Source organism: Solanum lycopersicum, chromosome 8, assembly GCF_036512215.1.
Source record: "Solanum lycopersicum chromosome 8, SLM_r2.1".
Classification (NCBI taxonomy): Eukaryota; Viridiplantae; Streptophyta; class Magnoliopsida; order Solanales; family Solanaceae; genus Solanum; species Solanum lycopersicum.
In genome coordinates this window covers 65,001,676-65,017,343 of record NC_090807.1, presented here as the reverse complement: position 1 = coordinate 65,017,343, position 15,668 = coordinate 65,001,676, and the positions used below count along the sequence as shown (strand labels likewise).

The window sequence follows — 15,668 nt, the reverse complement described above, 5'->3', positions numbered from 1 at the left end:
CATGAATACACCAAGAACATGCAAACACAACTTATGCAATACGATTCATACATCAATTTAGCTTCATTTCGTTCATCTCAATTGGAAACTTCACATAATAAAAGCGATCAAGTCTGGAGTACAATCTTTCAATTCCCTAAATAAATACTGAAACAAAGAAATTCACCAACATTTACCCAGTACTTGAAGGACACACTCAGTGAACTAAGCAAGCACGAACGAAGCAAAGAGCATGAGTAAGCTTGACATTCCAGTCCATGCAACCGTGCTCACTCCGTTTTTATCTTTTGAAGCTGGGGTGGTGACTGTAAAGTTTCATCAAGAGAAAAATACAGTTAGCAAGAATGCAATGCAAGTTAAACACGAATCATATGATTTAGACAGATGTTTCCGTTCTCCATTTGGCTAATCCCTCATGTCCAGGTTAATGACTAAAATGCCTAAACAAGATACTCCCACACATAATTACTAAAGTTATGATCGTTAGTCGAGTAGCATAACAAATATGCCACATTCCACTCCGAACTGCCACAAAATCTCAAAGCACCTGGGGCACATAACATTAAACGAGGTAAAATATTACTCGGCGGAAGTTGTAATAAATTGCCACCTTCTATCTCTGTTCTTCTTTTCTTTGCCAGCGTTGGAAAAACCTTCAATCGGCATGACTCAAGAGGTGGAAAACAGAAGAAAAGTGAACTTACTCTAGAAAGACAAAACGATCAGGGGTAAGGCCATAAAAGTAGACTTTAAAAACTTATTACATAGCTATGTAGAAAGACAAAAAGCAACATCCAAGAGAAATTGCTCTGCATATTTCCAATGGCTAATTGGTTAAGAAAGAACAAGATTCTTAACATTGAGAAGAATGTCTCTCTTAATAATTACATGAAGTCGGAACATTTTCATTTCCACCATGAACGACTTTTTCAACTTTTCTCTTAAGAAACAGCTTGATTCCTCAAATTAAGCTTTACGAAGTAGGTCAATTTTTTTGGCTGAAGATCTAAGATTGATTGAACACCATAAAATTGATTGAACACCATTAAGAAATAAGAATCAGGGTGAACACTTCAACTTAAGTTTTCACTAGAAACAATTAATGATCGTGTAGGGGGGAAAATGTGAAGTAGTTTGCAACCATAGAGAAACTTGATTAAAACAGGAAGGACAGGAAATTTGAAAGAGAAGGAAACAAAAAACTTATTTGCATGAATTTGATTTCTCACCCGATATAATTCAATATTTTTATTTTGTGTTTTCCCAATAATCGTCGAAGGTGCAAACAAAGAGAGACATCACTAAAAAGGTTTATCTGTCTGACACCAAATTAATTTGACATCTAAGGAAATTTTATCATAACACAGAATGAACAAAACATGTCGAGTGCATCCATAAGTCCAACATAACTATTCTTGTTGGACCACAAATTTATAGTATATCACAATCTACTCACGTTCTTGTTTTGAAAAAGCAACAAAATATTATGTCTCGTCTCATTTCAAAGATCGTATATGACAAGTTACTTGGTGAAAACTTATTTAGTAGTTTGAAAACGTCAAGTAATATAGCTATGTTATCAAATTTCTGAATCATTGAACAAGGACAGCGATATCAAGTCAACCTTTGGATTTTTGTGCTATCATTTAAATTTAACAAAGGCTATCCCATAACGCCATAAAAGCAGGTGTGGAACTAGAAATCTGGATACAACATCATTACATCAACAACAATATACCCAGTATAGTTCCACAAGCTTGAAGCCCGAATACGCATTCTTCAAAGCAGGAATAAACTCGATTTATAAAGTTGAAATCATAGCTCTAAACCTATAAAGTTGAAACCTTGGCTTCGTCCACTACTAGAAGCAGATGTTTTCCACAACGAATCATTGGGAAATTTGCGTTTTAAAACATAATTTTTCCACCATTTCCCACCGAACCAGCTTACTGGTAAAACGAATGGTTGGAAACAGATTCTGACTGAAATAGTAGAAAGCTTTCGTGTGGAAATGCTATTATTTTTTCTTTTCAAACCATTCAATCAAAATATCTGTGAAAATAACTACTGAACATTCTTTTCTTACAAAATTATCTTTTAAGTGACTATATAAAGCACCAGTAGTCAAACTTTTTTTTCAAAGAATAATTAATAAGTACAATTAGCAATACAAACACTACCATATGTGCAAAGTTCAATAAGGCCAAGCAAAAATAAATGGAACTAGAAACACCTATGGATCACGATGCAGTAAAACTTAAAGGAGCAAGGATCAATAATTAACAAAAAAGATCAAATCAAATTGATGCATACTCCGAAATTGTTCATCAATTGACTACTTTTAACTCAGTGTTAACAAAGTTGAAACAAAAAGCAATTTAATCTCAGTTACCTGGTGGCGTTTTCCCAGAAGGAGAACTTGAACTAGGAGCAGCCGCTGCAGAGAAAAAACAACAAATAAATAAATAAACAGCATAACTAATGCTAAACCAATAACGACAGTAACAAATTACAGAAGAAATATTTAAAGCCCCAATTATTTATCAAACAAAATTCCCTACCATTCCCAGATTTGTTTTTTTTTTCTAAATACCCAACAAAGTAAATAAGATGAACAGAAAACCAAAAATGGAAAATTTCAGATTTGAAGTAGAAATTTTGCTTCATTCCAAGTAAAACAGCGGTATCAACTCCAATTCAGCCCCAATTCAAGTCACCTGGGGTTTGAACTAAAAAATAAATAAATCCTACCTTTACAAGCGGAAACATCGCCAGGGATGTTACAGTACTTAGGAAGTTCAATAGCTTGAGTAACGTTAATACCGAGAGAAATCAACAAAGCGGGATTTTCGTAAAGTTTGCAGAGACATTGAAGATCTTTGGTCACGGCTTCTCTTAGTGGGTCACAGCAAGAAGCCGGTGGTTTGGTTGAGTTGAGGAAAGCTGCACAGGGGACAAGTTGAGAAGCACACGACGGCGTTTGTGCCTCTATGGTGGTTGGCGACAGTAGCGCCGCCGTGATCGCGGCCGTGATCAACCAGGAGAGCTTGGAGGAGAGCATTTTTCTCTGTATAATTTTTAACTATGCACGGAAAAAGTGTTCACTACTTTTTTTCCTTTAATTAGTGAGGAGTTTTCTTGTGTGAATTAAATGCTTACATTCATAGAAATGCACATGCACGGTCTATCGTCTGTTTCGTTTAATTGATGTAGGTATTAAAAATTATAGTTACTTTTTTTATTTAATTCAAAAAAATTAGAATAAATTATTAAAGTAAAATACTTTTTAGGGAAAAGAGTTTGGAGCTGATATAACCTTCGTTATAAAAGTGGTTCATATATCCTTATCGTTATACAAACAGCTCACATATATTCTGCCGTTACAAAATGGCTCACATATACCATTCATTTAACACGGAAGTTAAAAAATTAGTTTTAAATTTATATTTATTACTTCTAATTTTTTTAAAAAATTATTTAGGGATATATATGATTCTTCTATCAAAGTTCAAGGTATATTTTAATTTTTTTCATACATAAATTATTTTTTGACTTCTTTTATTATAATTATTTGAATTTCTTATTCTTATTTTGTTGTTTTCTTTCATTCCTTAGTTTAAAGAATAAAAAATTAAACTATTTTTTTTGTGTGTATAGTAATTTAATTTCGTATTCGAAGAAAAATTTTGGTCATCTACAATAAGTTTTACAATAATATTAGTGAAACATAAATAAATTTGATTATCAAAATAATAATTATAAATTAGTCATTGAAATAAAAAAAAGTCAAAAAAATATGTTTGACGAGGATTAAATTTACTCATATGAGATTATATTTTTTAGAAAAAAAAATAATAAAAATTTAGATTAAAATTATTTTTTTTCATTTCCGTTAGAGAAAAAGGGTATATGTGAGCCATTTGTTTACACGTAGGGGTATATATGAGCCACTTTATTAACAAGGAATATATCAGCTCTAAATGACAAAGTTAAGAGGTATATCAGACCCTTTTCCCTATTTTTTATATCTTGCATAGTTGGTTAAAATTTTATTAATTAAATAAAATTTAAAATATAATTATTATGAGGTACGACTTATATATTTTACTAAGTTTTAATATCTAATTTTACTCTACAAAATTCAAAAATTCTATAACTTCACTAGTAAGGAAAAGGTTAATAGCTACTGTAGCCCAACATTATTATAAGAAGAAAAGAACGTGGCCTAAAAAAAAGCGCTACACGATCATGAATGGAATATAAAAGTAATAATCATGATTTGAGAAATAAAAAATGATTTAATTACAAATTAAATATAACTGCTTGACACGATCATGATCAAATGATTGATTTTCTTGCTGGCTAAATTCCAATTATTGTTTACTCAGTTTGCTTTTTATTTCACATGAATAATGATATGCCACAATATCATGTATCATCCAACTCGAAGACATCATGTTCAAATAAAATTATATAACGTATAGAATAGAAATGTATTTGTGATTCTTATTCTACTTTTTAACTCTAAATCCTTATATAAATTAATTATAAACTTAATTCTGATGATTATGTGTCAAGAATAAAGATAAATTGCACATGGACAGAGACAAAAGAATCTTAATCAAATATTTTTTTTTATTACTAAGAATGACAGCTATGCCATCCATTGACAAAACTCCACTCATTAATTGATCATACTCCCTTAATCACTTTATTCTCCTTTGGCTTTTTGGAGTTGTTTAGAAGAAAAAAAGAAGTAAAATTTTCAGATTTGTTCCACTATCAACTATAAATAATTTTATGAATTAAAAATACTATTGGTTCAATCTCTATATTATAAATAAATATAACCGCAAAATATTCTAAGTCTTCAACTATATTTATTATATATTAAAAAGAGGAAAAAAAGAATGTTAAAGGAAGGTATTTTTATTGTGAAGCTTTGAACTTTTTAATTAATTCAAAAAAATTTGAGTTATACGATGTTGTTAGGCTGTTATATTCTAGAGAAAACAAGTCAAGAGCGTTATAACTAGATTGGTATAGATTATGATGTAGTAAACATAAATCTCTAAGAGCGAGATATCCACACCTTAACCTAAAAATTTATTTAATCATTTTTAATATTTTATTTTCAACTATAATTTATATTTGTAATATATTACACTATCATATAATAGGATGAACAAGCCTAGTCACTATCCTTCAGAATATGCATGGATGAATAAGCCTTCAAATATGCATGGAATAAACTCATTCATATGCAATGACTTAAAAATCACATAACAATGTAACTTATACTTGATAAGTTTGATGCGACGAAGAAGACAACAACATTTGGCAAGATGAATCATTGCTGACCTCCAGGAACTTAGTGATTCAATATCATTATATATTCAATCATTTTTCACAAAATGTGATATGAGGAGAAGAGAGTGTACGCGGACAGACCTTCTCTGTGGTAACAAAATTGAAACAATATGAGCAGTTCAATCGCATTTACCTGGTGCCGTTCCTTTAGAAGGAGAAGGAGAACTTGGATCACCAGCTGCAAGAAGTAATCAAAATTGAAAAATATCAGATTTGGAGTATAGATTATGCTTCGATCAAAGTAAAACAGAGTAATCAATTCCAGATCCAAAAAATTGCGTCCAATTCAACTCTCAATTTCAGAATAAATCAATATCCGGGGTTAAATCGTACCTTTACAAGTGTTAACATTGCCAGGAATGTTACAGTTTTTGAGAAGTGCAATAACTTGAGTAACATTAATACCGAGAGAAGGCAATAAAGTCGGATTTTCGAAAAGTTTGCAGATACATTGAAGATCTTTGGTCACGGCTTCTCTTAGTGGGTCACAACAAGAAGCCAATGGTTTCGACGTTGAGTTGAGGAAAGGTGCACAGGGGACTAGTTTAGAAGCACACGACGTCGTTTGGGCATCCGTGATGGTTGCCGACAGTAGCGCCGCCGAGATCGCCACCGTGATTAGCCACGAGAATTTGGATGAGAACATTTTTCTCTCTTTGATTTTTCAATTTGCACAGAAAAGGCGTTCTACGTACTTTTTTTTTCCTCCAGAAATTCTGCATTTCCATCTAATTTTATTTGTTCAATATAAATATTAAATAAAACTGTGCGCTACACGATCCTGAATTGAATTAAAAAAACTAACCACAAATTGAGAAATAAAAGATTATTTAATTAGAAATTAAACCAAACTGCTCTACACGATTATGATCAAATGATTGTTTTTCCTTGCTGGCTAGAGTCCAAAGATGATATGCGTTTACCCAAATATACATTTTCTTAATTTAATTCGTATAACAATATTATTTATTCTAATGCGCTAAAAAAAACATATTTTATATTTATCATTTTACATGTTAAAAAATATATATACTTCTAAATTTTTAGACATAATTAGTTACATATATATTTATTTTATAATGACAAAAAAAAGTTTATCATACATAAATAATTAAATTCAATACTAATTTAAACTATATAAGATTTTTATTAAATTTGTTTATTTTATTTAATCATGAGATTTAAGAAAATAAAAATTTTTGAGATTAAAGTTTTTTATGAAATAGACTATGACACACAAAATAAAATGGTTGGAGTATAGGAAGGAAAATTGTAGATAAGGGTGTGCGCATTTCTAACGGATAAAGCACCGCGAAACTAACTGAACTCAATAACCAGTCATTCAAAAGCTCTCAAAAACGGCCAACAATGGCCGCAGCATTCAGCAGCAGCTTTACTAGTTCCGCCATTGGAGCTCAATTCTACAGGCCCAAATTTGTAAAACCCAAGACTTTTGTAAACACAATTCGCTGTGCTGGTAGACTAGAATGGGTAATTTCTCTTCACTTCTGAAGCTCCTTTCAATTATAATTTTACAAGTGCATTATAAAAGTGGTGAATTTTTTTATTTGTAATTACAGGATCCAGATGGTTTATTGGGTCCGCCTCAAACGGGTCATATAGCCCGACTCGAGTTCCAGAGACGCCTTGAGAACGATGCTGCGGCCAGAGAAGAATTTGAACGGCAAGTTCGTGAAGAGAAAGAACGTCGCAGAGTTCTTCGTGAGGTAATTTTTTGAAGTTATCATCTTATCGAAGAATTTATAATGTTTGGAGCAACATTTTATGGGGCAGAGTAAGGATTTCGAGTTTATAAGTTCATGATTCTAGAAGAAGCAACTTAGAGTATTGTGAATAAATTATTTATATATATTAAGTAGATTCTTACATGAGTTCCACTGAACCTGTAGTGTAAGCAGACCTGTAGCTACACTCTTGTTTTTTATTTATATTAGGCCATTACAAGCTACTCAATGCGCCAGTAATGATTCTCTGTCTTGTGCCAATGTTAGGATAGACACTGACCATCATTGACAAAAGCTAAGTTTGATAGCAAAAGGCACAACTTTATTTCTTAACGAAGTGCACCGAGCAAGCGCCATGTTCGATCATGACTACGACCCGAACCGCCTAGCCCCTCGTGGGCCTTGCCATAGGCAGGTTGTTACCATTATCCAACAATCTCCCTCCCAACACCTGCCTCATGCAGAATGTAGCTTTTGCAAATCAAACTCATGACCTTGGCTCTGATACTACTTGTTAGGATCAAGCGATTATCATCATGCCAAAAGCTATAGATTTTGGCATAATGGTAAGCACACGGTCAACAACCAAGTACGTGGAAATTTTTGTGTGGATAGAAAGTTGAATCTAAGATGTACCACTTGATAACATGTTAAAATTGATATTTTCACTTCATATTAATCTACTAGAAAAGGACATTTTAGTTATGACTCCCTTCATTTCAATTTATTTATCCTACTTCCTTTTTTAATCCGTTTGAAAAAGAATGTCTTTTTTTTTCTTTTTGACAACTTTAATTATAGCTTTCCAGATAACATGGTTAAGACTGAAAGATTAATGAACAATTTAATACATTTACGCATCTTTAGTTAAGAGTACAAGAATCAAAGTCTTTTGTATGCCGTGCCAAGTCAAAATCAAATAAACAAATTGCAATGGAGAGGGTATATATTAGGTCTTCTACAATTTGTGGAGTAGTCAATAAGACATCTTTGTACTCTTTAATTTTGTTATGGATGCAAATGTAATGCATATCTTTCTCTTATATGTTCTTTTCGGTCCTGATCATAGTCACGAGTGATTCCGGATACAGTGGAAGGGCTTGTGGAGTTTTTTCTTGACACTGAAGCTCAAGAGATTGAATTTGAGATTGCAAGAATGAGACCACGGTGAGTTATCTACTCTCCAATGTCACAGCTCAGGTGGCCAAAATTTACTGTTCTGGCTTCAAAGCCAGAAAATGCTATAAGTTGTTTGAATCTTCGCGGCATTAGTTCAGATTCAGCTCTGATAGGTTATTAAACAGTCGAGCATTTAAAGTTGCGACCTTTTGCTTTTGATCATTCTGTGATCATGCACATGTATTTCGAGTCCGTATTTTGTAAACTTGTGCAGAAAAGCAAAAAGCTATAAAAATATAGACTTCATATAAAGATCAAATTTTTGCCTCTTAACAAGATATGAGTATTTCTTTATTAATGGCCATTTTCTTGACATTTATGTTGTTATCAAAATTTGAGAAAGTATTGGTACCTCACCCAATTTGAAGTTTGCAAACATTTTCTAGAGGAACTGGGACAAGACTTTTATAACATCAAATTGCATGGGTTTCTTGTCTGTCCCTACTATAGTTTTTATCTTCTGTACCTGAAAACTTCTAACATATCTTAGTTTGCAGATTGAACAAAGAATTCTTTGACCATCTGCAAGTCGAACTTGGAAAGCTGCGTTTTTCTGTAAACAAAACTCAGGTTCTTACTGAAAATTTGGTTGATTTAGTGTGAGACAGATATGTTAATGAAATGATACCGACCATGATATTTTCACAGGCTGTGGAAGACAGATTATTTGAACTGGAAGCACTGCAAAAGGCCCTGCAAGAAGCAACAGGTCTGATAAATTGATTTTTTAGATTGCTCTTTGATTAGATATTTCCAGACTCTTACATGGAAATGAGTATGGGTATATGAGAAGATCTAGAAGTCGAATTCTGCATCATCTAATTCTTAAGTTTTGGAGAAACATAGGAGTACATATGTGGTTGTGGAGACACGACTAACAAGTGCATAGAATAATATGCATATATATTTTAGTAATATCACATATATCGCACATTAACAAAGTTTTCTTATCCTTATACAAAAATAAGAGAATCTAGGTAACCTATGCTTCTCAACAGTAGACTCAGCTGCAGTTGTAGTCAGCATACCATGTGAATTGGCCATTTCTGAGTGTGTATCCTGCATCACATAACATGGGTTAGAAGGGGGCGGGATGGGTTTTATTGAGATACGCAACATAGGCCACGTTCCACGGTCTCACATGCAGTTGAGGTCTTGAGGATGAAGTCTCAATTATAAGTTATCTTGTAGAGCAATTCTGACATCCTGCTGTATGATTTTTCTTTTTCCTGCAGAAGCCTATGATAAATTACAAGCAGATCTTGTAGCAACAAAGAAGAACCTAACTGAGATTTTGACTTCAAAGGATGTCAAGGCTACTGTATGTGATAGTTTCTAAATTCTGCTGCTTCTTTTATATGTGGGTGTGGTTTGTATATTCTCTTAGCCTTGTTGCTGACTTGGGTTGTTCCGTTTTCTCGAGCAGCTTTTGGATTTGGTTGAGAGGAATGCGCTGAATAGACCCTTGTTGACGCTTCTTGATGAAAACATTGCAACTGCACATAGTGTTAACCAGGTGAGACAAGCAAATTCCACACAATGTAGATAGAAGTTCTGTGGGAGTGATGATGCATATTTTTGAAGATATCGGTGCAAACGTCACATAAATTAACTGTAACTTCAGTCGAAAAGTGTGATTCGAAAAGGAAAAAGAAGTAACTTTTCGAACTGAGCATCAGTAACTGACATAAGAATTCACACAATTTTCTAAATTTTCAGTGTCTTTCAAGGTTAAGCTGGTTTTATCCTAATAGTAATATAATGAACAACATAAAATCATATACTGAAAGCACACCTTGTCTGGGTTGAAAATCTACTTTTTTTTTCTTGATAAGGTACTTTTCTGGGTTGAGAATTGGTTGGATAGGCACCAACGGTGTGGCCTATTGGTCAATAGAGTAGGTTGAGAACTATGAGGTCTCATGTTCAAATTTCTGTAGAGATAAAAATTTCTTCCAATTTGTCTTAGTCTTGGTGGACAGTTACAGGTACCTATTGTTGTTGTCATGTATCTCATAGAATTAGTCAAGGTGGGCCGAAAGCTGGCCCGGATACCATGGTCATCAAAAAAAGAAAAAGAATTGGTTGGGGTAGAAATTGTGAGGCAGCATCTATTAAATGTTCCTCATATCATGTAGTGGCAAGTGAATTGCCAGTATCAGCTTACGACATTCCTGAGCAGTCTTACAATCTTTGTAGTGAAGTTTATAGCCAATCAATTGTCAATCTTTGTTCCGTAAAAGGAGACACCGGAATCTCTGAGTTACATGTAGAATTTCCTATCATTTCTTTGTTAGTTTATCATTGTTTAGACTAATTATGATAAAGTTGAACGGTTTTCCTTCACTCAACTCTTTTCTGGGGTCTGATAGTTTCTCCACCACATCTTTTGGGAATATATCTGGCAAAATATCTTTCATTTACAAATTACATAGATGTACAAAGAGCAGAAAATTATTTCTGAATTTTCCAATTGCACTCCACATAACTCTTATGAAAATGGACATTCAAGTTCAAACTTAACTAGTTCTGTTATCTTCACGTTTGGCTATTTTTCTTTTTGAATCTTCTCTTCGTCGCTTATAAGAGAAAAAGAAACATCCATAATTTAAATTGAACGTGATAAGTACCTTTATGCTTTTGTTTGAGTCTTCTTATGCACTAGTTGAGTATGGTCAATTATTGTTCAAGTGGATTGAGCATTGCTTAAGGAAGAAATTATTCTTTGGGACGATGAATTCAATCAAATAATTGAACTGCATAAGCCGATTACTCTCGTGAAAGTTATTTTCTGGATAAATAAAGCCACAACGGATTTTAGCTCATGGAGTTCATCTAATGCATAAAAACATGAAAATGATTACTAGTAGCGTTAAGAACTGAAAAGATGAGCAAGTATATGTAAGATGAACTGTTCAGAGATGCTATAATATGCACACGCGTTGAGTGTCCACAATGCCTGTCTAATATTTTTTTCAGATACTCTGTGAATGTTCTTCATAAACCTGATAGATGATAAAATAGGATTTTGTAGTAACTTCTCTAGATGTCCAGGCTTGTTAATCTCTGGTTAGAGTTTGACATTTACTTGGATACACTTTAAAATATCTCTAATCATATGTGTTCCTTTCCGATGGATGTGTAAAAGCTTGACAATGGCTACATGTCAACACCATTATTGTAATTTATGGGTGCATAATTTTTTAGTGAAAAATAATGATCACTTTGCTTAGAAGCTTTAACTATACTACTGTCTTGAATTTGAACTGATCTTCTTTTGGTAACGCAGAAACAAGCAGCAGAATACATGGAAAAGCTGAGAGGACTTGTTCTGAAGTACCTAACAGTATAGATTCCATCTCAAGGCTATCAAATGCTTGTCTCATGTTTATACAGAGAAATGGTGAGAATTTCTGGTTATTTATATTTTACTAATATTGTAGTATATTACAAAATTTTGTAGGAATATGAACTTAGAATGGATCCCTTTAATAACAATAAGAAAGTATCCCATCATTTGTGAAAAGAATGAGTACACCATGTAACTGAAAATCCATGTTCTTTCTTCCTTGTCTGTTGGAAAGTGTGAAATCCTATTTTTACTGAAAGTGACAATTACATTGTGTATTGAATGCCTCTGGGGACAGTCCTTCCTTAGATCCTGTATGAATATGAGATGCTTTGTGCATGAGACTACTAGAAATTAATCTCCTTTATACTACAACTTTTAGATGTTGAAATGTAATATGTACCCATTAAAAGTTGTGAAGGCACTATAAAAAATCTTTTAACTCCCTTAAGACTGCAATTTCTGATGTAAAATGAGTGAAAGTGGTATGTTTACTGGATTCTAAACTGTGAAATAGAGGGAAATTTTATTGAGAGGAGTGAGAACTCAGTGAAAGACTGATGGGGCTGATTTCTAGACTTTTGTCCTTTTCTTCCAACTATCACCAAGGCATACTGAGTTAGTGATGTTCCCAAAGCCGGATCTATGTTGACAGCCAACCATAACAATGTCTGCTATATATGTTATGGTTTTCAGTTATTTATAAGCAAGTCTTAGGTCTTGCTGTAAAGTGAACATTTAATATAGGCTATGTTATTCTGACTTTTAAAAGACTCGATGGATGTATGTCGAAATTCGGATCCTCAAAAGTAGTGCATTTTTGGAGGATCCGACAAGGTGCGGCAATAAATTTGGAGAGTCTGAGCAACATAGGAAATATGCACTTTGGATACTTCTTTTGTTTTCTTTGTATACCCTTTCAGCATCTGAAACCCATTGGCTTGGCTAGTTAAAATTCATGTCGCGGAAGGCTCATAAAGGGAGAACACTTTTTCGTTCTCATGACTCAAACCTAAAACTTGTAATTATGGACACAGAAATCTCATTCATTTCACCACACCTCTGAGTGGTTTGTGGATGCTCATTATGTGCCTATTATGATAAAAATTTATCCCATCATGTGCTTCTTGTATTAATTGTATTTATATCATCATAGCTTGCTGGCAGCACTTAATATATGAGTCTATTACCAGACCCCTCTAGCTAAATATGTACGGATTCCTTCTTGCATATTATTGCCTGTACAACCATAAAATAATGGTTAGTTGGTGACCTTCCACATGTATAACAATTAACTACCAACAAGGGTTGTAGCCGCGAATTCAAATTGAATCGGACTTCCGTGTAGATAAAAAAGAAACAGATTCACTATTGTTTTCAACAATTGTTACATTTTGAGACACGAGGCACTGACCAAACTCACAAAAAAAAATGTATTCAATTTTGTCTTTTGTTTTTGTTATCAATTTAAGAATCATCCAGGAAGTAATCAGTTGTGTTTTTGCTACACTATGTTTTTCTAGTCACATGTTGGTCAAAGATTCTCTTTCAAGTCTCTTGTATTAATTGCCTAATAAAAGATTAGTTTCGTAATTTGATTAATTTAATGGACTCTAATACTTATCCTCCTGTGCTGTAATACTAATCTTAAGTACTCTTGATTCTCAAGTTTCTTTATGCCAAGGAAAAAGGCACAAGTTGGTGTGCTTAGACATCTACCACGTTACCTTCAAAGTTTGGTCATGTCTATCTAAGTTGAGATAAGCTTGTGGCAATCAAAAATAAAAAATTAAATATAAAAAGTCAGTTCAGTGCACGTAGTATCCGAACATAATATTTGGAAAAATGTTGCACCTTAAGCCGGAGGCTACTATAGACAGCCTACCCTAGAGGATCTTACATTCATCCAGGATTCGAGTGTGATGTAAATAGTCTACTCTAATACAAATATTAGTAATTGTTTTCACAATTTGAACCCGTGATCATTAGATCACACCCTGCTCACCAAAAATAAAAAAGTAAAAAAAGCAACAAGATTTCATAAACATAGACAACATTACAAGTTAGCACAGAAAAAGAGTATATAATGCAGATATTTGTGAGAAATATAAGGTGGAAAGATTAAAATGTTGCATTGAAAGAAGAAGCAAAAGCAAAAGGGAAGGGGGCATGTGAAAACTTGTAGACTATACCCAAAAGGAGGAAGATATTTTCATTTGTTTTACTTTAGAATATTACTGCTAACTTTTATAATTATATTAGCCAAGTATAGGGCTGCATCGGCGAATCCAAGAATTTGGATGCATTAATATTATCTTAGCTCAAATAATATTCTAGGTGGATTCAAACTCAAGTCTCACGGGTGGATCCTCTAGATTGTATCAACAACACAATGACAATCTTATACTTTTGTATAGTGCACTTTTAGTTATATCCTATTTCTATCAGTTTCTCGAGATAGATACATGATTTTTTTCGAAGTTAACAGATGCACGTACACCTCCACCTTGAGGGGTGAGTCCGCCTCTGGGGTGCAAATGGATGGATTAGATCATATTCGGATGGTTTAAGCCGCGTAGATTTGAAATTTCAGTTGTGCCACGTAAATTGCAACAGATGGAGTGTTTTAAAAGAAAATAACTAGGGACCCTTTTTAAACTCTATATAAAGCTTCACCATACTCTAGTACACCACACTAAAAGAAAGAGAAGAAAAATAACAATGGGGAACCATAACCTTCACTTGCTAATAGTACTCTTATCTCTCCAATGTTTTCTTGTTCACAACACCATGGCTAAATCAGCCATGGCCTCAAATCCAGCTGCCATTAAATTCATCAAAGTTTCATGTAAAGCCACACTTTACCCTGTTTTATGTGTCCAATGCCTCTCTGCTTTCGCCAACACAGTTAAACAGAGCGAGAAGCAACTAGCTCATGCTGCTTTATCAGTTAGTTTAAGCAAAGCAAAATCCACTATCATATTCGTATCGAAGTTAAATAGAATGAGAGGTCTAAAACCAATAGAAAAACAAGCAGTCAAGGACTGTATGGATACTATGAGTGATAGTGTCGATCAGATAAACAAATCAATTCCGGAACTTGGACATACTGGTCAATTTTCAAGCGGACAGGATTTCATGTGGCATGTTAGTAATGTACAGACTTGGGTAAGTGCTGCACTTACTGATGAAAGCACTTGTCTTGATGGATTTTCAGGGCCTGGTGTGAATGTAAATGTGAAAGCTGCTTTAAGATTAAGAATACTTCATGTTGCACAAGTTACTAGTAATGCACTTGCTTTGGTTAATCGATTTGCGGATCGACACCAGCCTAGTCCTTAATGTGACTGAGGCAAGGAGCGTGAATTTGAATTAGTCGATGAGGTTACAAGTTTTGATGTGTAAAGGTTACTTTTTTTTGGGAATTTTCACAAGCATGAAATTGGGGCTTTGTGTCTAAGTGGTAAAATTATATATATTTACTGTTGGAGCAAGGTTTGTGTGAAAAAGTTATCAATTTTATAGCTGCAATGAAGACAGTGCAGCTTAGTTTGTTGTTCTCTATATGTAAATGTAATAATAAATAATCTTCTTGCTTGTATACTTTTTCTCACTTCCTAAGAGTGTCATCTATATTTTCGTTGTGTTCAAGTAAATTTGTCGAATAATGATTAATTTTCTCTTATCACTATAGGTATCAATAACCTTGTCCCCCACCAGCATAGGTATCAATAACCATGTCCCCCACCCGCATAAGTATGACATAACTCTATTTTTAAGATTTGAATCGTAGAAAAAAAAATCATCTCATATTTACCATTTTGGTGGAATTTGAAGCTGAGACTTCACGATATCCACGATTTATTTAATTGATCACTAGACTAGACCGGAAAAAGATGTTTGAATCTAGAGGGCGTGATGTATAATGATTTAGCAGTGCCATAGCAATGGTCCTGCTCAACTACTTTTGTAGCCCTAGGGTCAATGTTCTTGTACAAAGTCATAAAAGGGAAATCGACCTTAAT

General features: G+C 33.6%; 3 protein-coding genes across 5 annotated transcripts; 2 read left to right on the top strand and 1 right to left on the bottom strand.

Moving 5' to 3' along the window:
• Window positions 1–15: 15 nt before the first annotated feature.
• Window positions 16–6,100, bottom strand: LOC101268708 (non-specific lipid transfer protein GPI-anchored 7). Of its 2 annotated transcripts, none has more exons than XM_069288616.1 (4): window positions 5,704–6,100; window positions 2,752–5,548; window positions 2,393–2,437; window positions 16–305 (listed from the first exon to the last, which is right to left on the bottom strand). In XM_069288616.1, exons 2-4 carry the CDS (start codon window positions 3,059–3,061, stop codon window positions 205–207), a joined length of 456 nt encoding a protein of 151 aa, XP_069144717.1. In that variant the 5' UTR covers window positions 3,062–5,548; window positions 5,704–6,100; the 3' UTR covers window positions 16–204. The 2 variants fall into 2 exon arrangements, with proteins under 2 accessions (XP_069144717.1, XP_004245724.1); XM_004245676.5 differs by having other exon boundaries at window positions 5,504–5,548.
• Window positions 6,101–6,609: 509 nt separating this feature from the next.
• LOC101243917 (uncharacterized) lies at window positions 6,610–15,244 on the top strand. 2 transcript variants are annotated; one of them, XR_742895.4, is made up of 9 exons: window positions 6,610–6,861; window positions 6,951–7,097; window positions 8,185–8,282; window positions 8,792–8,864; window positions 8,943–9,003; window positions 9,530–9,615; window positions 9,721–9,810; window positions 11,584–11,697; window positions 14,861–15,244. XR_742895.4 is itself a non-coding variant. In NM_001310014.1 (8 exons), the coding sequence occupies exons 1-8, from the start codon at window positions 6,739–6,741 to the stop codon at window positions 11,644–11,646; spliced, it is 741 nt and encodes a 246-aa protein (NP_001296943.1). In that variant the 5' UTR covers window positions 6,614–6,738; the 3' UTR covers window positions 11,647–11,792. The 2 variants fall into 2 exon arrangements, 1 of the variants encoding a protein (NP_001296943.1); NM_001310014.1 differs by lacking the exon at window positions 14,861–15,244 and having other exon boundaries at window positions 6,614–6,861; window positions 11,584–11,792.
• Window positions 14,434–14,985, top strand: LOC101244214 (pectinesterase inhibitor 9). Its single transcript, XM_004245679.5, has one exon. It carries the CDS (start codon window positions 14,434–14,436, stop codon window positions 14,983–14,985), a length of 552 nt encoding a protein of 183 aa, XP_004245727.2.
• Window positions 15,245–15,668: the final 424 nt, after the last annotated feature.

Coding starts and splice junctions, on each gene's coding strand:
- LOC101244214 (XM_004245679.5), top strand. CDS start 14,434: ATGGCTAAATCAGCCATGGCCTCAAATCCAGCTGCCATTAAATTCATC.
- LOC101243917 (NM_001310014.1), top strand. CDS start 6,739: ATGGCCGCAGCATTCAGCAGCAGCTTTACTAGTTCCGCCATTGGAGCT. Junction 9,616..9,720: donor CAAAGGATGTCAAGGCTACT/GTATGTGATAGT, acceptor TTTCTCGAGCAG/CTTTTGGATTTGGTTGAGAG. Junction 9,811..11,583: donor CTGCACATAGTGTTAACCAG/GTGAGACAAGCA, acceptor TTGGTAACGCAG/AAACAAGCAGCAGAATACAT.
- LOC101268708 (XM_004245676.5), bottom strand. CDS start 6,016: ATGTTCTCATCCAAATTCTCGTGGCTAATCACGGTGGCGATCTCGGCG. Junction 5,549..5,703: donor CAATGTTAACACTTGTAAAG/GTACGATTTAAC, acceptor TACTTCTTGCAG/CTGGTGATCCAAGTTCTCCT. Junction 306..2,392: donor TTCTGGGAAAACGCCACCAG/GTAACTGAGATT, acceptor GAAACTTTACAG/TCACCACCCCAGCTTCAAAA.